The sequence below is a fragment of the Mycena indigotica genome, assembly GCF_014461135.1.
Source record: "Mycena indigotica strain 171206Taipei chromosome Unknown Mind.scaff0003, whole genome shotgun sequence".
NCBI lineage: Eukaryota > Fungi > Basidiomycota > Agaricomycetes > Agaricales > Mycenaceae > Mycena > Mycena indigotica.
Genome location: NW_023503002.1, coordinates 5,735,144 through 5,760,174, shown reverse-complemented (window position 1 = coordinate 5,760,174; position 25,031 = coordinate 5,735,144). Strand labels below are relative to the sequence as shown.

General features: G+C 52.3%; 6 protein-coding genes across 6 annotated transcripts; 3 read left to right on the top strand and 3 right to left on the bottom strand.

Annotated features, from left to right (window-relative positions):
- Positions 1 to 4,659: 4,659 nt before the first annotated feature.
- Positions 4,660 to 5,307, top strand: MIND_00405300 (uncharacterized protein; the record flags this gene model as incomplete). The annotated part of the gene is made up of 3 exons (XM_037360877.1): positions 4,660 to 4,696; positions 4,744 to 5,023; positions 5,082 to 5,307. 3 exons carry the CDS (start codon positions 4,660 to 4,662, stop codon positions 5,305 to 5,307), a joined length of 543 nt encoding a protein of 180 aa, XP_037223762.1.
- Positions 5,308 to 8,107: 2,800 nt separating this feature from the next.
- On the top strand, positions 8,108 to 8,926 carry MIND_00405200 (MICOS complex subunit; the record flags this gene model as incomplete). Its single annotated transcript, XM_037360876.1, has 4 exons — positions 8,108 to 8,140; positions 8,185 to 8,356; positions 8,410 to 8,870; positions 8,921 to 8,926. 4 exons carry the CDS (start codon positions 8,108 to 8,110, stop codon positions 8,924 to 8,926), a joined length of 672 nt encoding a protein of 223 aa, XP_037223761.1.
- A 4,082-nt stretch (positions 8,927 to 13,008) lies between these two features.
- On the bottom strand, positions 13,009 to 15,386 carry MIND_00405100 (F-box domain-containing protein; the record flags this gene model as incomplete). Its single annotated transcript, XM_037360875.1, has 7 exons — positions 14,835 to 15,386; positions 14,542 to 14,780; positions 14,261 to 14,492; positions 13,802 to 14,208; positions 13,521 to 13,740; positions 13,194 to 13,471; positions 13,009 to 13,117 (listed from the first exon to the last, which is right to left on the bottom strand). The coding sequence occupies exons 1-7, from the start codon at positions 15,375 to 15,377 to the stop codon at positions 13,009 to 13,011; spliced, it is 2,028 nt and encodes a 675-aa protein (XP_037223760.1). The 5' UTR covers positions 15,378 to 15,386.
- Positions 15,387 to 15,567: 181 nt separating this feature from the next.
- MIND_00405000 (uncharacterized protein) lies at positions 15,568 to 16,388 on the bottom strand (the record flags this gene model as incomplete). Its single annotated transcript, XM_037360874.1, has 3 exons — positions 16,208 to 16,388; positions 15,866 to 16,154; positions 15,568 to 15,802 (listed from the first exon to the last, which is right to left on the bottom strand). Exons 1-3 carry the CDS (start codon positions 16,251 to 16,253, stop codon positions 15,568 to 15,570), a joined length of 570 nt encoding a protein of 189 aa, XP_037223759.1. The 5' UTR covers positions 16,254 to 16,388.
- Positions 16,389 to 21,587: 5,199 nt separating this feature from the next.
- On the top strand, positions 21,588 to 22,392 carry MIND_00404900 (uncharacterized protein; the record flags this gene model as incomplete). Its single annotated transcript, XM_037360873.1, has 5 exons — positions 21,588 to 21,632; positions 21,695 to 21,752; positions 21,801 to 21,914; positions 21,959 to 22,080; positions 22,129 to 22,392. Exons 1-5 carry the CDS (start codon positions 21,603 to 21,605, stop codon positions 22,390 to 22,392), a joined length of 588 nt encoding a protein of 195 aa, XP_037223758.1. The 5' UTR covers positions 21,588 to 21,602.
- Positions 22,393 to 23,585: 1,193 nt separating this feature from the next.
- On the bottom strand, positions 23,586 to 24,840 carry MIND_00404800 (uncharacterized protein; the record flags this gene model as incomplete). Its single annotated transcript, XM_037360872.1, has 3 exons — positions 23,586 to 23,664; positions 23,712 to 24,000; positions 24,054 to 24,840. 3 exons carry the CDS (start codon positions 24,838 to 24,840, stop codon positions 23,586 to 23,588), a joined length of 1,155 nt encoding a protein of 384 aa, XP_037223757.1.
- Positions 24,841 to 25,031: the final 191 nt, after the last annotated feature.

Here is a 25,031-nt window from a genome sequence, read left to right as displayed (position 1 = left end):
TCAAACCATTTGATAACCTCCAAAATCTTTACAAACCAAGCCCTATGGCAAATCTGATTAGTTGATTTTTCTATATAAATTTCATGTAATTACTGTACTATTTCGTTCAATTCTGCGGGCCTGTGACCTGTGACACATGTGGCAGAAATGTGCAATTCAGCCAAGGGGTGAATTTGGTGTGACCTCCTGCCTTATATGGAAGTTCTGCGCGCCATAGGCATAGAAATTTTTAAAAATTACCATTTTGGGACGGTTTAGGGCCAAAGAAACTCGCTGTGACCTGTGACAGGCAGAAAATTTTCGGCCAAAAAAGTCAATGTGACCATGACAGGACTAATTGATTGAAATAGTACAGTATAAGTCATGTAAATTATTTCTGTGGGTGACATGGCTCTATAGAGTATAATGATAATCTGAAAGCATTGTCGCATTTTTTCGGATTTTTCCAGCTATTATTAAGGTCAAAATGCAAGCTAAACACATAAGAACAATTGCAGTAACATATTGTGACATCATCAAATCAATCAAATGGCTTCCATTTTAAGCTACACCCAAATCCAATTGGGCCATGCCATCACCACAAACACACCACGCCGAGCCCTACAGTCCTCTCGTCTTGATGGTGAAGCTTTGACAAGCGCGCGGCGGACTCAGTGACGAGGCCTAGGCTCTTCATCCCAGAAATAACCGTGGACATCGACAACCCCGCCACAATGTCTGATTGGTCTATCCCGCTGGGAAATCGAAGACGAGAACGCCAAGATCAAGTGCCAGATCGCACTTCTTCGGTGGATAAGCCGGACGGAGCAGGAAATGAATATTACCCCGTCATCTGCATTGTGTGGCCTTCAGACAAAACAATATCATGTATATATTATATAAGATTCTAGCACAAACAACACACGGCGGACTTAATCATGAATATGGGACGCCGTCGGCGCCGGTTTTGGCCAAGCTTGGCTTATACTGGAGGGGGGCTGGTAGCTGAGACGCCGCCGCGATACACGGGCAACGTGCTCAAGCGGGAGTATTTAGAAGAGGTGCTCTGCCATCGACCTGCATACATTTGGGTAAGACAGAGCAGAACTGGAAAGGAAACAATCTCCCGCAACCCTGGACTTTGGGTACAAAAATTCGGCGGGTCTTTTTGGGGTCGTCCTCAGGTTCAGCGGCCTGCCGTATGAAAGAGAAATTCAGGCCATTGTTATCTGAGGCCTCATGGAGTCTTACCAGGAGCCTGCGGGTGCCTGGCGCAGCTGATTCAATTCAAATTGGGCTTTGAAGAGGTGCTTCAAGTTTCCGTCGCGTCAAACATGCAGTATGTAAGTACCCAACGGTCGGAGGTGCGAGGTGAGTGCAGTTTGACTGAGTAAAGCTATGGTCAGTTTAACATGAATCGTTAGGACCAGATGACGTACTCAAAACGACCGCCGTTCTCGAAGGAGTGTAGCGAAGCAAAGACGGCCGTCACGGCGGCATATGGACGCACGTCGCAGAGTGCCTCCTGTGCTTCTGGCGTCGTCTCAGCGAAGCGGTGGGTGGCAGGAGACTGGGGAGAGAGCAAGGATTCTAGGAGGAAGACAACAGCGGGTGAGGTGGGTGGGTGAGGCCATGCCTTCAGATGGGACATGTCGTATATGTGAAAAAGCAGTCCCTGCCTGCAGGAATGACGGGATGATCTCTGATTCCTCCATCTCGATACAGAGAGATGGAATGGAGCCTGAGAAGAGCCCATGAGAATGCGCAAAGGCGGTAAAATCCCTATCGTCCATGTCTGAATGGTTGCCAGCCGACTTTCTCCCCTCCCGGGTCCGGGTACCAGGGGCATGTTGTCGCAGAACCGTGCGTAGATCGAGTAGAACAGCAAAATAGAGGTCGCGGGGAAGCAACATTTGTTCGAGCGCCATAGCACGGGTTCTAGGGTCGATTCACGTACTCGCGCTCGAGAGAACAATGTTTGCGCGGCCCACTCAAGACAAGACATCCTCTAAGCCTGTGTAACGGCGCTCAGATGGACAGGCACGGCACGAGGATAATCACTTCTTACCATATGCCCCTTGACCGTTTCCCTAAGCACAATTCCTGCAGCCACTGTGTTTGGTCTCCTTCAAATCGGCGAAAAATACCAGCGAGGATTCACAGTGAACTTCAAGAGACCCATTCTTTCGAGATACTGTCAGATTTTCATACTTCCAGCAATCCCGAGATGACGGGGCCCGGTACTTGCGCCACCGGAAGAACTTCGAGACTTTTGCTGCCAGGCTGCCGTCGAGGGACCAATCGAGTCGACCCATTATGAACAGTGAATGAGGACGTCGGCGGAGGATGGAAAGCTATGTATGATGCATTGACAGTCGTTAGAAAGCTGAGGCAACCGCTCCGAAGGTCTGGCAAAACGCAGAAGTATCATAATGGTAATGACGAAAATCCGATGCCGCGGTGCCAGTGGAAATTGAATTTCAGCTCGTTCGCAACATACAAGTGGGTCGGGGGTAGTCAATGAGTGCCTGTGATGGGCCGCAGCTTCCCCCTTGCGGGCTTTGGCTATGGATTCGTGGCGGATCGGAGGTGGTTAACCGATGAGGTGATCATGATCGCGAAATCGGGAGTGATGTGTGACTAGTGTCACACTTCTCTGATCTTGACCCCGATGTGGTTTCTCGCTGGCCCGCTCGACTGCCGCTGGCCGAACAGCTCAGAAGAATCCCAGATGTGATGCCTCTGCTGGTCGGGACAGCCGCAACTTCGCATCCCGTCAATCTCATTCTTAACTTTTCTTGAGGTCGCCAGCGGAGGCTTCAAGGGCGGAGGCGACTTCAGCCTTTAATGCAAGTACTGCTCATGTCGATCGCTCGAAAACCATTGAAAATCCGACGCTTTAATCACCACGACCCAATCATCCAGGTTCACCGTGGTACCGTGACTTGAATGGGCCCGGGAGCGTGGATCGCTGTTAGATCGTGAAAACGCATCATTACACTAGGTGTTAGCTGCTCATCTGGCGCTGGGTACTGACGATATCATTGCTTACGCTCTAGACCACTGAACAAATCCAATTGTCATCAAATTACCGCGTGGCCCCCTCCAAATGTGGAGTAAAATCCAGCGTTTGGTCGTCAAAACGATGACCGCCGCCGATTGACGCTCAATTGGATCAATTGTGCGCGGTTGGTGCTTTTGTATCGACCTATCATGGCTGACATACATAAAGAAATATTCCACGAATCGCAAATCATCTCAAACTCTCCCTCGATGTACTCAGGCTTCCAGTCTCTGTCGCCAGAGTCGAATTTTGTGCGTATTGCGGTATTTGTGGTGTCCTCTCTGACTAACAGCATCCGTACTAGACGGGACAAGCACTGGGAAGCAACGAACCGGTTCGTTCTTGACATTTATCACCACTGCCCTTCGCCACCTTCTGATTCCGAGTCCGCGTCCAATTTTACTAGACGGCTCCCGAACCCAGCTTCAGCATCCCGCAGGCAAGTTTAGAACTCTTGGCTCACCCCAACTTGGTCTAACAAGCCCAAGATTTGGGTATCCAATGTTGACAATACCGCTGGTCAATACGAGGCGGTGAGTCTTCTAGCTGTAGACTGCAAGCTGTGTTTTAACCTTCTCCCTTCAGATTCGTGTATGCCCTTCTCTTCGCAGAAGCCTTCGATGAACTCCCGATAGCCTCCCCCAACCCCGCGTCCTAGGCCAATTGCCCTTCCCTCGCCCAGGCCCTACGACTTGTCAACAGAACCAGCAGCGCGACCCATTTATCGACATGACCTCTTCCCAGTGGACTTGCTCGCAGACCCGGTAGACCCCGTGCTTCTCGGTCGTGTCTTGCCCCACAACATTATTCCCGCCCATACTGTCATCGACGTCGTTCCCACCACCAATCGCGACTGCCCACTGTTGACGTTACGCACAGGAGACACCCCGACCACTCCCATCTCCCTGCTGAGCCGACTTCAGCTCCTGTTGCGTAGTCCGCTGACCGCAGACGCCTTCAACAACGCCATGGGACTGTCGACGACAGCGAAGCACGCCGTCCGCCTTTACTTTCTGGGTCTGGCGCGGCGCGGGCGGGAGCGCGAGGCGGCGAGAAGGTGGCAGAGTTTTCTGGCCGGTACCGCCCATCCCCAAGGCCCAAAGGGAGATGTGTTGCTCCGGGGCCATACCCAGATGTGGGGCTTTTCTGAAGACTATTTCGGGATTGGAAGATGGGTCATCGACGTTGATTTACCACCGCCAGTGCCTAACGCAGGACATTCTCATAGTTCATAATATCCGTACATTAATCGCGTATTATTAAATCGATAAATATTCGTTTTTTCGCTGTAATAACCGGTAGCGTACTTGTTTTGTTTTTTGCAGAATCCGTGGAAAAGTAAGCAAAGGTCAAGGTGGTGTCCAAAGCTGGACGCAATGTCCGCATTAAGACAAATGGGTTACGTCAAAGCCGTCACCAGTGACCTTCTGTTCGGGTCAACCACCATGTCGATTCCTGCAGACTTTTGACGCCGTCTACGTTTCCCGCCTGCGGCAGCCGCTGAAAGCGCCAAGGGCCATCGACACCACCCACCCCCTTGACAACGAACAAGCAGTCAAACTCAACGAAACAGCGACACAAAAGCTCATCGATACCACGTTTAAGTTGACATCATAATGCAAGTGTGGACACTCACCGACAGACTCGCGCTAAGTCAGTCCCCGTGTGCTACTGCCACCCCTGCTGACCGTGCTACTCAGAAATCGATCATGCCTTCTCCCACCCGCGCATTATCGCGTTCGCCGAAAAGTACCAGCTCGACATAGCCCTTGCCCACACAATCAGTTTGCTGGTCCTCTTAATCATGTCGCTTCACGCACTGTACACCGGACACTCCCCCGACCATGGCCACTGGCTAGGAAACGTCGTTGGCTCTAGCGTGTTGTTGTTGTTTAGTCGAGTTTACGTCCACTGTGCCATCGAGGGCCTCGTCGCAATGGGCAGTCCTTGCTTCCAATCCTGGTGGATCTTGGTTATACTGTGCGTGGTGACAATGACGCTCTATCATAATCAACTAAGCGCATATACTTATTTGCAGGTTTTTGTCCACCCACAACTACCTCTATGACGAGACCTTGCCGTTCTTGTGGAGACTCCGGAAAAGTACGATGGCGATGATGGGTATATTGGTGGGCAATGCACTGTGCGTACTTGCGTTGCGCTGGACTTTCCCGGGTTTGTGGAGGCGACGGATGGCTGCTCTGAGGCGACGGAGACAGACTCTAAGCGGCATAATTGCCGCCGCTGCGATCCGGCGTTCGTAATGCTCGTTTTCTTGCAATCTTGGCAAATAATGAATATCTTCTTGATAAAACTGGTAAACAGAGAAGGAAGATACATATACGGCTACAAGGCAAGAGATACAAGGAGTTAACCTTTCGAGTATCATGATCCAGTAAGGCATTCCTCGGAACGAAAGGAAAAGGTGGAGTACTGGTCGTCGTCCGATGAAGAAGTATACTAGATTCCACCGCGCAGAATTACATTCGTTTGAAGATGGGAGTTATGACTAGAAGTAGTCCAAGGTGGAAGTATGCAAGTTTTAGAAGGCCGAAAAAAAAAAGAATATCATCTCCACATTGCCCTCGAGAGCACGATCTCTGAATCGGTGATAACCTGCTACCTCGCAAACAAGAAAAGTGGAAGGAAATGACCACAGGAAAGGCGGTGAGAGTGGCGCTACAGCAATAGATAGGCATCCTTTGGCGGTGGATGAAACATGTAGCCAGAAATTTTCGGATATGGCCGGATGGACGAAGGAAGAGGGGACATTGAGGAGCACCGGAGAGACGGGAGATTGCCAGCATGGATAATGTCTGGGCTCCAGAGAGAGTGGTATGGTTGGCTGACGGATTTATCGGGTACTAGCGGTCAGGCCGCGACACAAAACAACGGCGAGCATTCGCAGAGTTGCATATTGTGACGAGAAACGTGTGTGATGTGGAGCCCTGACATGACTCCGAAGTGCGGAACGACGTTATCCACAACGAATGGCACTGAATGACGAAGAAAAGCGGATTTTGTTGGAAGACAGCACAAAACAAGACCGTCGTCAACGAGTACCTTGACGCTCGGAAACAGGGAGGAGAAGATTAAAGTATGTCGAGGAGGTGTCCTTTCACCAGGAGATACGCTGGGTATAACCTTTCGGCGGGTGTAGAAAGAACTATGTCGACCGACTTTTACTCCGTTTTTGGCGATGTGACTGTCACGGTGTGACACGAGGCAAAAGACTTGAGGCCTGGGCGAAGATGTCGGTCGTTGGAGGGGGGATAAATATTTTCGTTTGTGTGAGTCTCCATGAGTGTTGAGAGCGAGGTCCTCTCAGAAGGTCGAGTCATTGTGGTAGGAACAACAGAGGATGATTCCGGCGAGCTCACAGAGACTTGCCCATCGATGATCGTGGTAAACAAGTGATATATAGCGGACATCATGCTTGATTCCACATGCTAGACAAGGCAATTGGCCCCGAATGACGAGCAAACACGACTTTTGGTTGCAAGGTAGTGTGAGACAAGACCGTCGCCAACGAGCCCCTTCCCGCTCATAAGAGTCGAAATGATGTTAATATAGGGCAGATGGATGTCCATTTACGAGGGAGATGCAGTCGATATTGCCCACCAGGACGTGTGGAAAGAGATACGTTTTGGGCGATGCCGTAACACGGAAGTGAAAGAGGAGAAGGCTCGTCTGTCGAGGGCTTTGGCGAAAGTCGATGTGAAAAGACCGAGATTTCGGGCCAGGGGAGAGCGCATTACACGTGGGTTCGACCAAATAGCAGCCTCCAAGGCCACATCCGGATGCATTGCCATAGTAAAGCCCAAGTAGTCGGACTGCACCACCAAAACGACGGCCATCACGCGCAGACCTGTCGATTTCAAAGCCCAGATGAGACCTCAGCGCCCAAAAGCGCTCTGTTCCGGCTCCCTAGCCCCCACTGACGCAAAAATGCGGATTTGGGCAGAAAGACGGTGGGAGACAAAACCGTCGCCAAAGAGCATCTTCCCGCTCGAAACAGCCGGTAGTAAGATTGATACAGGACGGGTGGGTGTCCATCCATGAGGGGAAGCAGTAGATATCGTCCGCATGTGGGTGTCGAAAGAGATATGTCGAGCGACTTTTGGGGTATTTTTGGCGACGTGACCGTCACGGTGTGACGCAATAAGGGAGGGCAGGAAAGCGCGTTTAGCGTAAACTTTTGGTGGAGACGGATGGTGGGAGAAGTGGATTTGGAACTCTGGGAAATGTCGGTAGCCGTGGTTTAGAGTAGAGAGGAGTATCAAAGGACTGTGCCGTATGACGGAAGCGGCGTCTCTTTGGTGCTTGGATTTCCTCGCAGGCAATGGGAAGGAAGCGAGGAGATGGGTTGTATATGTACGCGGAAGTGATGGGTAGTATTTGAGGAGTCGGAGATGTCGAATTCGAGCTTGTTGAAGAGCGAAGAATAATACTCTTCGTATACTGTCGAGGATGGGCGCTGAGAAGGGATATTAGGCCTGTTTCCGCTTAAGCCAGACGCACTTTATGGTGACCAGGGGCAGCAAAAGAAGATAGATTCGGCGCAACTGTCTGCATATCGAGGTTTTAAGTCTGAGTATGAGAGAGATGGTCAATGGGCGTACTTCCGTGGATTCTAGAGTCCGTCGAGTTATCTTCTTGGTGGTTCATCCAACGAGCTCTTCCGCGGAAGGAATCGACGCCTCACAGTAACATGATATCGTGTCCACCACACGGCCTTGACCTATAGATTTTCATATGGCGCTCTCATGTCGGGGAAGAAAAACCTAGAGCGAAAGGCATTGTTAGAAAGAGTGCTCGATATCGTTTGCGTGAATGGACGGACTAATGCGTTGGCCAACAACCTGGATGTCGGGCACGGGTATCATAAGCTGAGAGGTGGTGGGTACGACTGCTCCTTTAGCCTAGGCCGCAAACTTCGTAGCGCAGAGTCACTTTCGGAGCGATTTGAAAGCAGGAGTTTGCGGGAGGAACCATGACTTGATATGGGCAAGAGCAAGAGCTAATCGTGGTAGTGGTCACATTCACATTTCTTGACCGCTAACCATGTCGGGCTCCGGGACCCCATCCCCATCCAAGGTGCCTCACCTTCCGTGTCCGTGCTATAACTCACTCCGTCTCAGCTGTCGATATATCCCGACTCGCCCCGAGACACGCTTCTGCTCGACACGCCCTCTGCTTTAGAGCACCATATCCGCGCTGCTCGTCTCGCAGCCACCGGCCAAGTCAACGCCGCCCACGAGCAGGTGCAAGGGCTTGTTTCGCGATGGATTGGGGTAGAAAACAGGGTCGAAAGTACGTCTACCACTTTTCTCGCACTTTTTTTGCCCTTCTGACGAGACCGTCAGCTAGAATCAAGTCCCTGCTCCCGGCCGATGAGCGCCTCGTGCCTGGGATACTCTATGTCGGCGTCGCGTTCCTCTCCGGCGCCATTCTCGCCCGCCACCGCTCACTCCCACTCCGTGTTATCCTCCCACCAACATTTGGAGTGGCTGCCGCCACACATTTCAATCCCAAACTCACATCTAACATTCGCCGGTATGCTTCCGACCTCGAGGACGAGTACACTCCGGGGCTCGCTCACACCCACGAGATCGGGAAGGCGCATACGGCTATGGGCTGGGAGATGCTGAAGGAGCGGGTAAAGTCGGCGAGCGAAACGACCAAGGGCGGCGTTACGGCAGCGCTCCAGAAGGTCCAGGAGACCACGGGGCTGAAGCTCACGGAGGCGTTGGGGGTCGCGAAGGAGGTAGAGAAAAGAGCGGAGACGGTTGTCGAGGAAAAACTGGAGGAGGTCAAGGAAAGGCTGGTGAGTTTTAGTGTTTGGTGCTCGTTTGGTGAATGCTGACGCGAAATCAGGTTTAAAATTCTGTCGTAGTCGCATGTTAAGGTCCTTAACGCGCTACTTCCAATCATTACCTTCGCTATCCAGATCCGGCATCGCCAATTTGTTACTTTTAGAGAGAACAAAATTATCACTTGCACGTTTAGAAGAAAACCCTATCCGAGTACTATCCGGCGTGTCGAATTCTTCCAGACAACATCATTTCCTACCGCCACCTCCGATGCCTTATAACGTGTGCCCTGGGCTGCCACTAACTGGGATAAACCGGCTGTAGAAGCAGCCCAGACCAATAGATCGAATCAGCGACGAGAACGGGATATTATGCATGGCTTATACCAAGAAAAAAAAACGTCTAAATAGTAAGCAGAGGCTGCTGCAGAGCTGCTGATTGAACACCAGTGCCGCTTCGGCAGTTCAATCTAGCGCGGCAACACTTTCACGTCTTGGAGGGTGCGCGTTGCAGCACCGGCATCGAGCAGACTGTCTCTGCCAACCGAGGAAAATCAGGCGGAAGGCGAACACACATAGAGCTTCGACCACAAAAAGAGCAACTATCATCATCGCATATTGAGAGAGTCTCGACAAGAGCGGAGAGGTCTCAGCGAAGCGGCGCTTGTATGAGAACCTGCCGCAGTATAATCGGTGAACGGGACACGTCGCTGGAACTAATTGGACACGCACAGCTGGCCGAGGACACCAAATGACATCAAGGCTTCGAGTAACGGATGGTCTGCATGACCCTGGAGTGCCTTGGCACAGCGAAGGACCGCCCGCTGGACGTGCCATGCGGGTACTAGCCACAGGAGCTTGAAAGTTCGGCTGTAGATTGGCGATTTGAATGTGGCCAGGTAATTGAAGTCGTACGGCCGGGCGTCGTAGCAAAGCATCGCGATTGTAGCGCCCCCGATGGCAGAGGCTATTACTATTTCGGGCGGGTACTTTTCGATGAATGCTTGGGTGTGGGCAATGAAAGGGCCTTGGAAAGGGCGAGGTCCTGGATGGTGGTCAGCAGTTGAACCGTTGCAGCTTGCAATGCCTTACTTGGAGTCCAGCGGTGAACCCGGTTGAGAGAGTTCATGGTTGGGGGCGGGATTGGGGCAACTTGAGCGCAGGTGTGGGATTCGCTTTATAGCCTCTAGAGGGTGAACAAAGAAGATCCATTGCGGGCGCCGAGGTTTCGAGCTCTTTTGCGACGTTCTGTTTCTTTGTCTTAAAGTCTTTAAGGGTGTTTTTCGTCCTTTGTCTGCCTTTAGCGAGCCCAAGAAAAGATCACTTCAATTCACTTGCAACAACGGAAAGAAAACATTCGTCAAGCCGCCGAATTTCCGCGGAAGATCACATCGCGTCCTGCAGTCTCCCCTGACAGCCACAGCCCTCGGGTCTGCCGCCAACAGTAAAATTAGCCCTGACGCGCGCATAGGACCCACTATAGGCTTTGAGAACAATACCGAGCACTCCCAGCTCTTTATGTGGCACAGTGACCCACCCCTCCGGTGTCCAACGAATCTCCGACTCGGAAAGCTCGATGGCTGCAGGAGCTTTCGTACACGGTTTCAAAAGTGGGAACGCATCGACATTCAAGTTGTTGGGTGGCTGTCCTGATTCAAGGGCCCAGGCGACATGTGACCGTAACTCCCTTCTTCTAACTCCCTTCTTCTTCTTTCGTTGCCTCATCCTCGGCAACCTTGCCCGCCTTCTGACGATAGCCCGTCCGGTATGGGGGCTCAGCTGAAATGGCCGGTGCCGTCGGACTTGGGATGACGAGGCGGGACTCGGGAGGCATCATATTTTCGCTCTTCTGCTCCTTTCTTATCTTCCACAGTTCCCTTTCTTCGCCCTCTTCATTGATTACGACCCACGCGGACACTCCCCGCTCGACGGACGCATCTGCTTCCGCCACAAGGCAAATCCCACGGCACTGCTTCAACATCGTATGTTCTTAGACTTTGACCAGACACTTGAATGCAGCCTCACTTGCAGCTATCTCAGGTGCTTTCCTCATCGAGCAAAAGATGCCGTTGTGTGTGTGTGCATAGGCCCCCAAAATTTGACGTGTTTGACTAACCATCTAGTAGTCCCATGTCCTGCGCAAGCCTGCACCCGGCCACACACTTCGCGAACCCGCTTTTACTGACGACCTCGGAGTGGGATGATGGTGGGCTGATCAGGGCTAGGGCTGTAGACCGTACCGTATACGGCTACGGCCGTGTACGGTACGGCCTCTGACGGCGCCGGGACGGCCCCACGCCGTACCGTAAGCCCTCGAGTTCAAGGCGCTTACGGTACGGGACGGCGCCGTCACGCCGCATTACGGTGACGGTGACGGCCACCAAGTCACACGGTGTGACTTGGGCCAAAGTCTGCCTCTGAGCGGCCGGGCCGGGTCAGGCGGCGGTGCCAAGCGCCTGCCTGGAGTGCTGGGCCGCTTAAAAGGCCAGCCAGGCCGTGTTGGTTGACCACCGACAGCCGCTGGGCCCTAGCAACGGGCGTCCGGGGGTCCGATACCTGACGGATCACCGCCTTTCGGATCATTATTGACGCTAGCCGAGGCTCCGCCGTATACGGCGACCGTCACCGTATACGGGACGGTCATTACGGCGTCACGGCCGTCCCGTCGCCGTACCGTATGCTTGGGGCACCAGGGTGCCATACGGTACGGCTACGGCGCCGTATTACGGGGGGCCGTACGCCGTAGTATACGGCGACGGCCTACAGCCCTAATCAGGGCCATGTGCGTGTCATCTCCCTTTCACTCGGCTTTCCTGCTTATACTTACTATCCAGTGTTTATGTGTCTTCAAGATAGCATGACATGGCACACTACTCGATTTTCTCCCTCCCGTCTTCTTCCTTCACAACTCGACTTTCGGTAGCCATTTTGTCCCCCGCATTCGTCATATTCCCTCACCGAAAACCGCAAAATGTAGTCCAGAAAGCTTCTCAGCTGACTGGCTATTCAATATCGCTCCCATCAGTCTAGTGATGCTCAGGTCCGGTTCGGTCCGGTTCTCGGCCACTTTTGGCCGAACCGAGAACCCCGGGTTCGGTTCAAAATGGGTATTTCCCGAACCTGAACGCCGAACCTCGGTCCGAACCGGCCTCTGAACCGGCGTTTTCGGCCTAATTTGGCCGAACCCGGCCGAACTTGGGCCTTGGTTCGGTTCAAAACCGGTGTTGGCTGAACCTGAACCCCGAACCTGGGTTCAGTCCGGTCTGGTTCGGGTTCGGACCGACTTTCCGAACCGGACCTGCCCATCACTACATCAGTCCCATCGTCATGCAATTTGCATACAACACAAGGCCGCACATCATTTCGCTAATTCCAAATCCCGCCTCGACAATGGGTATCGCAGGTCTTTGTCGTAGAAGAGAGGCAAAAGGAAGGCTTTGCTTCTCTTCGACAACTCTAGACCAACGCCCTCGTCCAATTCTCCATCGTTTCTGCGGTCGAGTTTCGCACAATGATCGGAAAGCATACCATGGTCTACACTCCCTGAGCGTGACGACAACGGCCGCTACCCTCGAAATCCTCACCAAAAACGTACTTCCATCTTTTGCCTCTGTCCCACACGTGAATATCGCATCGCCCAACATGGACCAAAAACCTATCCGATATTTTCCACACATCGCTTATCCTGTTGGTTGAAATCTTGCGGTCATAACCCGCGATTTCTTGCCTTGGAGTCGGTGCACATTGCGCTCGTGCTCAAGCCTCATTGGATACCACCCCTTCGTCGCAATCCACACCTCCGCCCCTTTTCTGGTTGGTCTCGTGGTATAATACCCATCGATTCGCAAATGACAATTAGCTACTAGTCTCGCTTAGACCGACCACCTGATTCGCTAGATTGTTCACCACTTATGTAGTTTGCTCACGGTGTGGTCATAATTTCCTGATACCGATATAGTACTTAGTAGCTTCAAGTTAGTTGCACCTGATCATGATATTGGCATACTCTTGGAAACACATCGTTGGCGAGCTTGGATTCGATTGAAATAAGCATTCAGCGGTAAATGAAATGAGGCAGACAGCCCGAAAGCAAAAGTGTAAGTAGAGTCATAGTAGAGATTTAGATTGGTAAGCCTTTCCGGTTTTCGCACTTTCAAATCAATCTAGCGCGCCAGCATTTCCCGTTTTTGTCTACGAGTTTGACCTTGAGTGCTTCGAGTATTTTGTGTTCGGGGAGCCACGGTTCGGCTGCGATATCACGTCTACGGCAGAAGTTAGAAACGACAACTTGAAGAGCAACATGTGCAAGAGCGGGATGCCGGTGCAGATGACACTCACTCGGTTGTGGGCCAAGCCAGCCACGCAAAGGTTACTTGCTGCAAGGCCAGCAGGGTGCGCGTCGCAGCATCGAGCTGGGTGAGAAAGTCAGACCATTCTGCAGCTGGGCAAGGGCTGATCAGTGCCCGGGGACGCCGTCGGCTTGAAGAGTCGGCAGACCCGAACCAGACGGGCAGAGGATAGTCTGGTGGCAGGTCGGGCAAGAGTACGATGTTGATAAGCTGCAGATGGTTCTTTCGGGGAGGGGCCAACAGACCAAGCCTGGGTGGTCGCATGCCCTGATGAATGGTCAGACAAACGGAGAAAACCATCTTCGGGACTACGAACTGGACCCAACAGCAGATAAATCTTCTCCAGTTTAGGACAGTCATCGATGGTCGCACCGCTGACAATGTCGAAGCTGTTGACCGTGAGCTGCGTGAGTTTGTCGCCGTGGATTTTGAGAACATCGGCGAGTAGCGACTGTGCGGCCTCGGCGCCGCTAATGCCAGGCTTGATTGGAGAGGTAGCAGGGAAGACAAACGTGAGCGACGATAAGCAGGGCAGACTGTGCGGTGTCGGAGTCAGTTATGAACTCGAGTGATTGTTTTAACAATTCGATTGCCCACCTCATCCGCGCCACTGCTTGCGCAAAAGAATTAGTCGCTCCATTAACACATAGTTTCTCGAGGCGCGGTAGCATATGTGGACGGAACTCGCCGACAGGCCCCGCACGGACATGACCCCTAAGACGTAACACACGGAGTTGAGGAAGTTGTTCCAACTCGAGAGCATTGATTGTATTGTGATGCCCGAGATTCAGGCCCAGGTCCACGAGTGTGCGTCCGGAGGATCGCGCCAAGCTCGATATCATCGTGTCAGGAATGGCGATTTGTGGCATAGAAAAGCGAGAAACGGTGCCGATTTGCCGCGCAGTCAGGTGTTCGACATACAGGTATGACGGAAAGTATTGTTCCAAGATATCGTCCCGACTCGGCACTAGCAATGTGTCGTAGAAATGCGGGATTCCCAGCCGCTATGGATATGGTAAGCCTACTGTGACTGGACAGTAACGTAGAAGAACCTACAAGAAAGCGTGTTGAGACTAGAAGGGGATCAACCCTCTGGCGGTAACCGTATGCCGATGGCCCCGTCTTCTGATAATTGTTGCGATATAACCCATCCCGACGCTCTTCGACTTCCAGAGCAAAGTAAAGAATGCGGGACCAAATGTAGTCTTGAAGCTGTTCTGTCTGACCCGCCATAGGGACAAACCTACGACTTTTTCGGGGAATGATTGTTTCTATGACCGGGGCATCCCTACACCATATGTGAGCAACATCAGCATCATCCACCAGAGATGGCTCACGGTGCCATGTCATAAGTCAAAAGCGCTTGCAGTCTGTCGTTGCCCATATCTTCCTTGCCAGTGGGTGGAGCCATCACTCGAACGGATTTCAGAGGGCAGGGAATAAAGTTGGAATATGCCCATTGTGCTCCGCGTTTGTTACGGACAACAACCGTCTGGAGTCGCCTGAAAACAGACATCGATGCAATGACGTCTCCTGCACAGCCAGCATTGTCGATATACGGAGATACAAACACGGTCTGAAGATGGGCTAAGTCATACGTGGAGCTTAGACATTTTGAGAGGAGACGCACCAGGTTTTTCCACTCCACAAGCGCGACATCCAACGCGCCGACAAGTTTCTTTACCACTTCATTGCCTTTACAAACCCCAGTGTCGCGAAGGGCAAGACACGAAGGATTGATGAGCGAGAGTCCACTGCAGAGGCCTTCCGTCGTGTCAGGATCCCAGATATCCATAGAGAGAGACAGGTGCGAAATATTGGGCGTGCGCTTCAGAATCGTAAGCATATACTGGCCATACCCACCCTCCACGCGCAACTTCTTCATGTAGCAACCCAATTCAGGGTTCTTCTCCAGGGTGTTCGCCAGCACCCGCGCCTGCGACGTAGACCGGACAATCGCAGTCTCATAAAGCCACGGAATGGCCACGCGGGACCACGACCTACACACTGCCACGTATGCGGCGCTTGATTCCTCAAATTTTGCGAAGGCGTCATCGGAAACATCGTTGAAGAGGTCAACGTCTATGCAGAGGTTTGCTTTAAGGATCTGCTCTAGGACTTTCTCCGGAAGAAGGTCGCCATTCATTCGCCGAGTATCCACATCCATCGACATGGAGGTTTGTCGCAGCGGCGTCACACATGAGTCAGCGTGACGCAGCCTCTTTTTCCTATCTTCACCTCAAGCTCCTCTTTACAGTTGCACATATCTGTTTGTCAGTTCGTACCCATTTGTTTCATTACAACAAGAAAACATCGATCATTTGCAAGCTTACAAGAACAAGAAACGGTCTACTCCTTATGCATTAGGCACGACGAATTCCCGAAGAAAACCTGGCTGCCTCCACCAGCCTTCGCTGCCGAAATGCTGCTGCCCTCCGTATCCACAGTTCGGGGACGATGCGCCGCAAAGCAAGCACACACAATGCCTGGACAAGCAATCCGCCAACTGTTATCGTCGCACTTTGCCGGAGGCGCCACAGACACAGCGAGATGGAAGTCCCGGGCGTGCTGAATAGACATTGGTGGATGGACGTTAACCTGTAGTGGGGATGGATATGGATTGGTAGACGATGGGAGTATACTAGTACCGTACACACGTACATTTGGCAAAATATCCACAGCGACCGCTGTACTTCCCACAACGGATCGACGCGCATGGCAGTTTGGCCCGCGACGGCCCGATTCACGGCGAGCGTGTACCCGAGCAGCTGGGGGAAGAAGATGAAGTAGGTCCTCCATGGCGTGGGGAAGGAGTAGACGAGGTAGAGCGACAGGACGGCGGTGATGGCGAGGCTCGCTGCTTGCACGAGGACGATGTCGAAGTGGTACCTCTCGAAGAACGCCTCGGTGCGCGGGTCCATCCAGAAAGAGACCCAGTTGATGATGAATTCTGCAGGGCGATCAGCGAGGGCGGCGGCGCGGCGGGCACTGGCAGGGACTCACGCGGGTGGCCACTGGCAGCGAGAAAGGCTGAGGCTGCTGAGCTCATGATGAGTGGGGCGGCTGGCGCGGATTCGGTTGTGTGTGAAGTATGCAGAGCCCGTTCAAGTTGAAGACCTCTGGACCGAGAGTGTTCGGCTGCTGTGGGATGCGCGTGCTTCAAAAGTGCGCGCGAAACAATGGTGGTCGATTCGAAGAGAAGGGCAGCCTTGTCACGGTATACCGATCATAAGGCTTCTGAATATTGAATCTCAATGAAGATATCTTCTAGGCTTTTTGAATTCATCGGTGGAGAAGATCAGAATAACATCCCATCCTTGCAGTAGTGTATATTCTGCCTGGTATCGCCAGGATTGGCCGCGGTCGACACCTTTTCCTGACGAGAGAGAGATATTTCCAAGAAGAAAGCGCAAAGAAAGCGTTGTGAGCCGATGACAGGCCACGATCACGTTCCTCTTCTCTTTTCTTCCCGACCACCACCACCGAACAATGCGAGCACAACTCTTCGATATTCCGTGCGTGGTCTTCAGCCGGACTGTGCAACGCACTGACACGCACACTAGCTAGAATGGCCTCTGCCAGGCAGCCAACCGACTAGCTCGCTGGACTTGAGAACATGTGCAGACACATGCGCGGGCGGCTGGACAGGAGCATTGGATGCGACTTGAGGGTCTGGAACGGGTATAGGCAGGCAATGGCGGTGCGTGTACTTTACCTTTCTTGCTTTTTCCAAACACTGAACCGTATTGCGCTTCTAGACTGGCTTGTCGCTCATCCTTGTTCCTCGCATAGCCATGCGTGTTGTTTTGTCAACATGCCCAACTCATTCGGGAGGGAGCAAGGATCGCTGCCGATAAACTTGGCAGTCAGGTCCCGACAAGATTACTATTCCTTCGCAACTTCACCTTGCATCTCAGTCATGGTTCCTCCATGGCCATTATCGGCATCGCGCTCCTCTGCCACCAGGATGCACCTGCACAGCAGCACTGGAATGACGATTCTGGCCTTTTCTCGCCGAAAGAAACTGTGCTTTCGCTGATATGCCATTAACAACACTGCCAACTCCTTCCCTCGTCCCGAAGCGACAAACCTGTCGCCATCATGATCCCGTATAGAACGAGCCGTTCTCAAGAGTCTCGCCTAAGCTCGGGTCTACCACTACACCCAACTAGACTCACGATTTTGCTTCATCTTCCGACCTCGTCGTGCTATCCAACGACTGTACCTGCCGCGCCATAGTACTCCCACTATTTCACTCGCTTGCCCCGGCCGACCCCCCCATTCCGATCCGACTTTCGAAGATTTTTTCTACTTGCCGAGATATCCTCCCCAGTCTCCATCGATATCTTTGCGAAACAATTGCCCCTACGCCGTTCCCATATTGCTGCACGCCTTTTATCGACAGTCGTCGACGCACATACTAGAAGAGCACTTGCGCTGAGGCATCCAGAATCCAAATCGTAGTATCGTTCAAATTATGGACACCACATCCTCACCGCCCGGGGGCTTGCACTTCGCCATCGCTCTTGCCAAAACACTGGAGTTTCGCCTACTACATGTCACACGGTCAGCACGTGATTGTCACGTCACCAAAAATGCATCAAAAGTCGCTCGACATATCTTCCTCCACACTCATCGGCGCTCCATATCGACTGTATCTCCTGGTGTACGGAAGCCCACGTGCCTCATATTAATCTTTTTTCCCACTGTTTCGACGGGGAAGGTGCTCGTTGACGACGGTTTTGTCTCTCGCTGCTCATCGGTCAAAATTCGACTTTCCTTGTGGTTTTGAACCAGTCGCTATAGACGACGCGTCTCTGCAGGGTGGAATCATATCAAAGCTCCTCCCTATATTATTCCTTGGTTGAAATTGACCACTACGCGCACGCTGACTCTCGTATTGGTGGTGCAAGGTGCTCCTGCTTGGCTTACTTCGACAACGCTGCCCGGTGGACCCATCCGTTGACCTGTCCATTATAACTGGTGCTTCAGCACTATCCCCCGACTCTGTCTTGATATTCTGGGATAAGCTTTCCCATCTCCTTTGTGGAAAACTCTACTTTTTTCGATGGTCGAGCCCGATTCGGAAATTTATCAATAACTTCACGACTACGACCCCAAGCACCATCGCCCTCTTCCCCGCACTTTCACCATTGCTTTCCACAACTCTCAAAGCTCTCTGGCCCCACCTTTCTCCTCCACCTCCTTCCTCCGACACCAACATCATCTTGCGGTCAAAAGTAGTCATCTCCACCACTTTCTCGATTCATCGTCAACGAAATATCATTGTATAAGGACCCGTACATAGGATGAATGCACTTGTTGCGCATATAAAACAAATGCGAAGATATGTAAAGCTCTTCATATTTTGCAAGCTGCTTCATCTCCGAGACGCTCTTACTCCAACATCCGCAGTCCATCGTCGCCGCTAGCTTCTGGTATAAATTCAAACAGGCCTGCAAATATTAAGCCTTGGTGGATGCCACAAAAGCTCGCGCACTAGAAAAGGCCTGGTCGCCGTCCTCGAGCACAAGATTCGTGATCTGCGGGGTATATCGCGCAAAATCCTCCACAGAAACCTCGAGCATCTGGTTGTGGACCGTCTCCGCCATCGCGCGGAGTCCGCGCACAAGTGCCCCGCTGCGGGACCGCAACAAGAAGAGATACTGACCGTGCTCGAGGGGTAGCGTGTAGCTTTCCTTCATCTCCGCCCGCACGCCGTCATCGGCCGGCCACTGCGTGGCGTCTACGGACAACATCACCTTAGCCAAACCCAGGTCAAGCACATGCAGGACGACGCGATTGGCGCCGTAAGCCAGTTTCATCGCTTCAGAACTGGTATAGAAGTCGCCGAAATTGGCGCGGCCATCAAGCACTACAGGTTGATACATGAAATTGCCTGTAAAATTGTCGATTTTAAACCGGTCTTGATGGTCGTATGGCCAAACCCAGTGGACGACTGGCATCGCTAGTAGGTCTTGACAGAGCAGTTTGAAGATTCCAGTCGCAATGTACACGTTGCGGGCGAGGTATGCCTTGAACAAAACTGCAGAGACAAAGGATTGGCTACGTGCATCCACCAGTGCCCCACAAGCTAGACATTCATCAGTAGCCTATCTAATCATGACGGATTGTCCATAACGCACAATGCTGGACGCAGCGCGAGCGATGGCCCCCGATTTTCCAGTCAGACCTTTGACATGCTTTAGAGCAGTACAGCCGCAAGGCACATTGAGAGCATTGTTTGAGCGCGCGACGCTCCATCGATTTCTCGATACACTGCTTGGCTTGTTAGTCTATATAGAAGTGTATATTATGAAATACTTGCCAAAGGATACGCGCAAGCTTGTTGAGTGAGCTTTGGCTTCAACAAAGGGGATTTGTAGTCGGTCCACATTCGAGCTCTCGCCATTGCAATGCCTTCGAATGTTGTCCAAATCTTTGCTACCTCTGCCCCAAGTGTGGCTGGATGAGTATATACGAGAATAGTAGGACTGGGACTCGCAGAGTAGGACTCAGTCCTACTTTGATGGGTCCCAGTCCTACTCCCGCGGCCCCAGAATGGGACTCGCTTCCCGCATATCAACCCCAGTTGATGGATCGACAACCATCGCATCAACAGGGTTGCGGCGCCGGCCGCGGCGGCCGGGGTTTTTCCACCCCGGACCCCGACCAGGGACTTCGCCCTGGACCCACCCTGCCGGGGGCTTCCGCTCGCCGCGGGGCCCGCTGCGCGGAGCGTGAGGTCATATTTCACCTTACTTCATCCTCTTTGCTTGGTAAGCATGGAGGTTTTTAGCAGGGTGGCGGCGCCGGCCGCGACGGCCGGGGTTTTCCACCCCGGACCCCGACCAGGGCTTCGCCCCGGACCCCACGCTGCCGCGGGCTGCCGCTCGCCGCGGAGGCACGCTGCGCGTTGCATTGCCCATCTTTTTTTGATTGATATGTGATTGTCGTTGCTCTCCAAGAGCTCGGCTAAGTTATCTCGGCGCCACGAGAGTGGGATTGGGCCATCAAAATGGGACTGAGTCCTACTCGGTGAGTACCACTCCTACTATTCTCGTTACTGCTCTGGCTGGATCCCTCTGTTCCGGAAGCAATTGAACGACCTGCATTAAAGCATCGTCCAACACCGCTGCAACCGACGGAAAGATTGTGAATGTTGGGAGGACCGCACCAAGGAAGAACTTCATATTCTGGACAATGTTTTGGTTTTGTTTCCCGAGAAACAATAGTGAGAGAAGGCCCGCACGAAGAGCTTCGGAAATCCGCATATCGGCGCGCGCTACTGCAAGGCATTGCCATAAGGAAGCCGTGAGGTAATCCAGGGTTTTATTTGCAACTGTGGTTGCCCTGTTGTCACTTGCGCTCATATGCGCTGTCTTGAGTAGAGATAAGCAGGTCGTTGTCAGCTGCGACACGACACCGAGTTCGTTTAGCTCCGTCTTGAGGATCCGGACGACAGACATCAACATCATGGACACATTGCATCCCTCAGCCAAGGCACTAGTTGTTGAAAAATCGGCATTTTCAGGAAAGCTTATCTGCAGGTTTTTTGCAAGCAAGGCGGCAAAGCCACTGCGACCACCAGTACCCTCGAACAGCTCCTCATAATACTGTGTGGTGGGATAGTTCCAGCTAACCGCAGAGAGCATCGTCGCCACCGTGACAACTCGGAGCCTCTTGCTCTGGTGGGCGGCCCGGGTATTGAGGAAATAGTGCCAAGATTCGCCTAGCGTGACGAGAATTCCCGGTGTTTGTGCGATGACATTGCTTCCAGCGTTGTAACATTTGTTTGCCAGGTAAAGGATAAGAGTGAACCAGGCCGCAGGCGGAAGCCATGGCTCTTGCTCGAACCGCCCCCAAGCTCGATCGTACGCAATGAGAAACTGGATCCAGGTCCAGATGCGGGGCCATAAGTCAGGCAGAGCGTCGACTGCGACGAATTCCGATATTTCGGAGAGGGCTTGGATAGCACACATTGCCCCGGACATACGAGTGCAGAGAGAGGCTTCGCGGGGATTGAAGTCGTCCTCTATCATTGAAGGTATATCGCTTGGGTCCAAAGTGCAGTAGAAGACGGGCAGTAGAAGTGCCTTTTGTGATTTCTCAATCATGCGGTTGAGAAGCGGCTGTAAGTCGCGTTTTTCCTGCACTGCTCGGTGAGCTAATCGCTTGTTGAGAAGAAATCGTGAGCACTTGAGAAAAAACAGGCAGATTAGAACAGTCACCCGCTCTCGGATTGGGAGACGTTGAAGGTTTGATAGCTTTAAAGAGTCGTGCATAAGGGGCGAGAGCCGCAGAGTATAAGGACGTCCAAGATTATTGGTGACGCCGTTTCGAATCAAGCCTCAGGTAACGACACTGACTCATCACATCATTCTTCTTCTGGACCACCATGGCTGGCTGCGACCCTCCATTCTCCCTTGTATGTGCTATACATCGGACCCCGAGCCTATACTGGCGACTTTAATGCCAATGACCGACTAGTCTGTGTTCCAACCTATCCAATGGAAAACAGAGAGGAAGCATATATACAATGCCACTCGTGAGTTGTCCAATCGTTCTTTCGACAAGTTCTTGACTTGGTATTCAGTTGGTCTTCGAGCTTCTGACTACAGACCCGGTTGTCCTCTGACTAGACACGTACCTGTGGGAACACTAGGCTACCGCCTTCCAAAGGACCAGGTGTTACTTGTTGTGGCCAAAGGTGCGTTGTCCTCCTACTGCCGTTCTGACTTTAAGCTCCACCAGTGTTGTGGTCCCTAAGCCCTTCTCTTCTCTGGTCGCCTCTATCACATCCAATGGGACGGAGAGTATGTGCTCGGCTTTTACTCTCCAGTCGATCCGCTATTATTCTTGTTGTCACATATGAGGTGCGTCTGCTGTAAAATACAGGAAAAAACAGACCTAACATCCTCCAGCTTTCCCACTCAGCGATCAAGGCCAGCACCGAGGTGTTCTTCGCTGCTCGATCATTGGGTAGCCAAACTCAAAAATTCCTCCTGTTAATACCGTCTCCGCCTACACAACGCACCCCCCAGCCTCTCTCGCTCCCTTGGCAGAAGATACAAGGAGAAATCATCGAGGACGCAGCCGCCGTCGCATTCACGCATATGGGTCTAGGCGGAGTCTTTGGGACTGCTACTCGGTCCCAACCACACACTCTTCACTTTCCCTGCTCTTAATCCTACATCTTACACCATCGATTTCCACCACAACTCTCGACAAACGCGCTTTCTTGCCGTTTCCTCCATGTCACACAGTGACAGTCACGTCGCCGAAAACGGACCAAAAGTCGCTCGACATAGCACTTTCCACACCTGCTGTCGGCATATATCGACCGTATCTCCTGATGAATGGACACCCAAACACCATGTATTAATCTTATTTCTGGCTCTTTCGAGCGCCAAGGTGCTCGTTGGCGACCATCTTGTCTCCCGTGACCCTTGCACCACACTCCGCGTCTCTTCGCTATTCAAGGCCAACCCTGCTGGATAATTTAATTCCATACATTGGGCTCGTGCCATACTCCTGCTTCAGCCCACTCTAAGGTCAAAATCTCGAACTCGGCGCCAACCTGCCGTCGTTTTGGTGGTGAAAGTCAAATTCCTTGGCTTACTCGGACCGCTACGAGAGAGACGTGTCCATCGACCTTACCATTATATCCACAGCCTCAACATGATCCTCCCACTCGACTTCTATGATGACTTTGCCCGTTTCCTTTGTGGTAGACCTGCTCTCTTCCGTCATCAGCCTAATTCGGAAATTCCTCAAGACTTTGACAAATCTTGCTCCAACCAACCTCGGATTCTTTTGTCATCTTCAAGATAATCTTCTACAACCATCCCCACCCTTTTTCCCGTGTCTCCCCCAACCTGCACTTTCGCGAGGTTGCCGGTTTCGCTAGAATTCGAAGGTCGCAAGGCAGAACCTGGCATCGTCTTGTCGAATCCAAGATGTACACTACTTTCTTCGACCACTGCTATCATCCAGCGAGTATGGTTCCGCGCGGAGGGAGTTGACGGTCGAATGAAGAATCCACCTCGCGTGTCTCACTCTTTCTGCCCATGTATTCAGGATAGAAATTGAAGAACCTCATACGACGCACTCTCTTCATCCACTGCATCGTCTCCCTACTTGGATCATTCAAGATCCATTATACTCTTCCGATATCTCCAGAACTACGACGGTATAATAACCATAACCTCTATATGGCTACTATATCTTTTGTTTCTTCTAAACGTACATGTCTCGATTAAGATTCACCTACGGAAAAGGCCTTGAGTACATGTATGTATGTAAAGATTTCGATTCAAATTCAATAGGGAAATCAAAAGTATAGTAGCGTCAAAACTCCACCATCGGTTCCCGCCATCCCTCAGAGGAGAAACTGACCACCTGTAGTCCCAATTGGGACGCTCGCGGCAGCGATCGACCGAGCATGGCGCGATATTCCGCTGGCCAATCCATTATCTCATCCTGGACTCTCCAACTCGGGACACACCGCGCCTGTCGCTCTCCCGACTCCAGAAATCGCGCAAGGAAAGAATCGAGGTCTGTTGCTGCCCGCGTTCTTTGTGGGGGCTGGTCATCTGTGTGGCAGACGTCGGAACAGAGACAGAGCTCGCGGACGGGGGCACTTTCGGCGATGTGCAGGATGGGAAGCAGCAACGCCGGGGGCTCGTGGAGGCTGTCGATCGAGTCGTATTCATATACTACCTGCAAATACTGCAGGCGCTTGAACGGAGGGAGCTGCAGCCTCCGCCGGTTCCCGTGCGGGTTTTTTCCGTAGTCTGTTCGGTGATGGTCACGGTCAGCAAGAGCTGGAATCTAGAAGAGTACACACCTGGAAGTTCGATCGAGAGGTATTCGAGGGACGGGCTCGTAGCTGCAACTTGAAGCAGCGGCTGAAGCACGCTGACGAACTTGATCGCGAGCTCGCGATGACTAATCAACACCAGCGCGCGCAGCGAGCAGAAGTAGGGCTGCAGGAAGGGGAGCGGCAGGAAATAGTAGCCGATATCAATGGTCCTGGTCTTGAAGCGCTCTAAAGAGCTTGGTGACGATGGCTGCTCGGAGGCGTTTTTATGGTGCTCAAGATAGATTCCCCGCAAGTATACACAACGCGACTCCGCAAATATCCTGCCCAAGAGCTGACGCGGGACCGCGAAGAAGAAGGCAAGCTCGACTTGACGCAGAGTGGGCATTTCAAGCAGAGATTCGGTTACGGACCGCAAAGCGTCGGGAATGTCCGTCCAGCTCGTTTCTACTTCATTGAGTGGATAGAGGGAGACTTTTGTCAAGTTGGGAAGTAGCTTGATAGTACTAGCAAGCCCCACGGCTGCGAAATCCGTGGTTTCCGGCACGATGGTGAGCTTCAAGCAAGTAATGTAACTTGCGAGGTGAGGGCAGGCCTCGAGGGTAGACTTGGCGGTAGATATGGAGTGGGGATACTGTAGAGGCTCTACGATAGCGGCATCGTGCTGTACTCTCAATGCCATCGTTGTCCACAGTCGTTGCTGGCACGGGGCGCGGAAAATGAGCGCGACAAGGGAGCAAGCTCTCAATGATTCGCGGTCTTTGACGTGGTCGACGATGAGGTGGATAAGTTCAGGCGGGATACGATCGCCCATGTCGGGTTCTGAAGAATAGCACTTGGAGATTATTGTGGTGTGAGAGTAGGTCGACGGAAAGATTCTTGCCGTCACGAGGAATGATGATATCAATCATCACACGTAACCGTCACCATCATGACACATCGTTGGTCATCCAACACTCACGAAATCCCGCCACTCATCGAGCAGACCTTCTTCCCCTTCTTGTT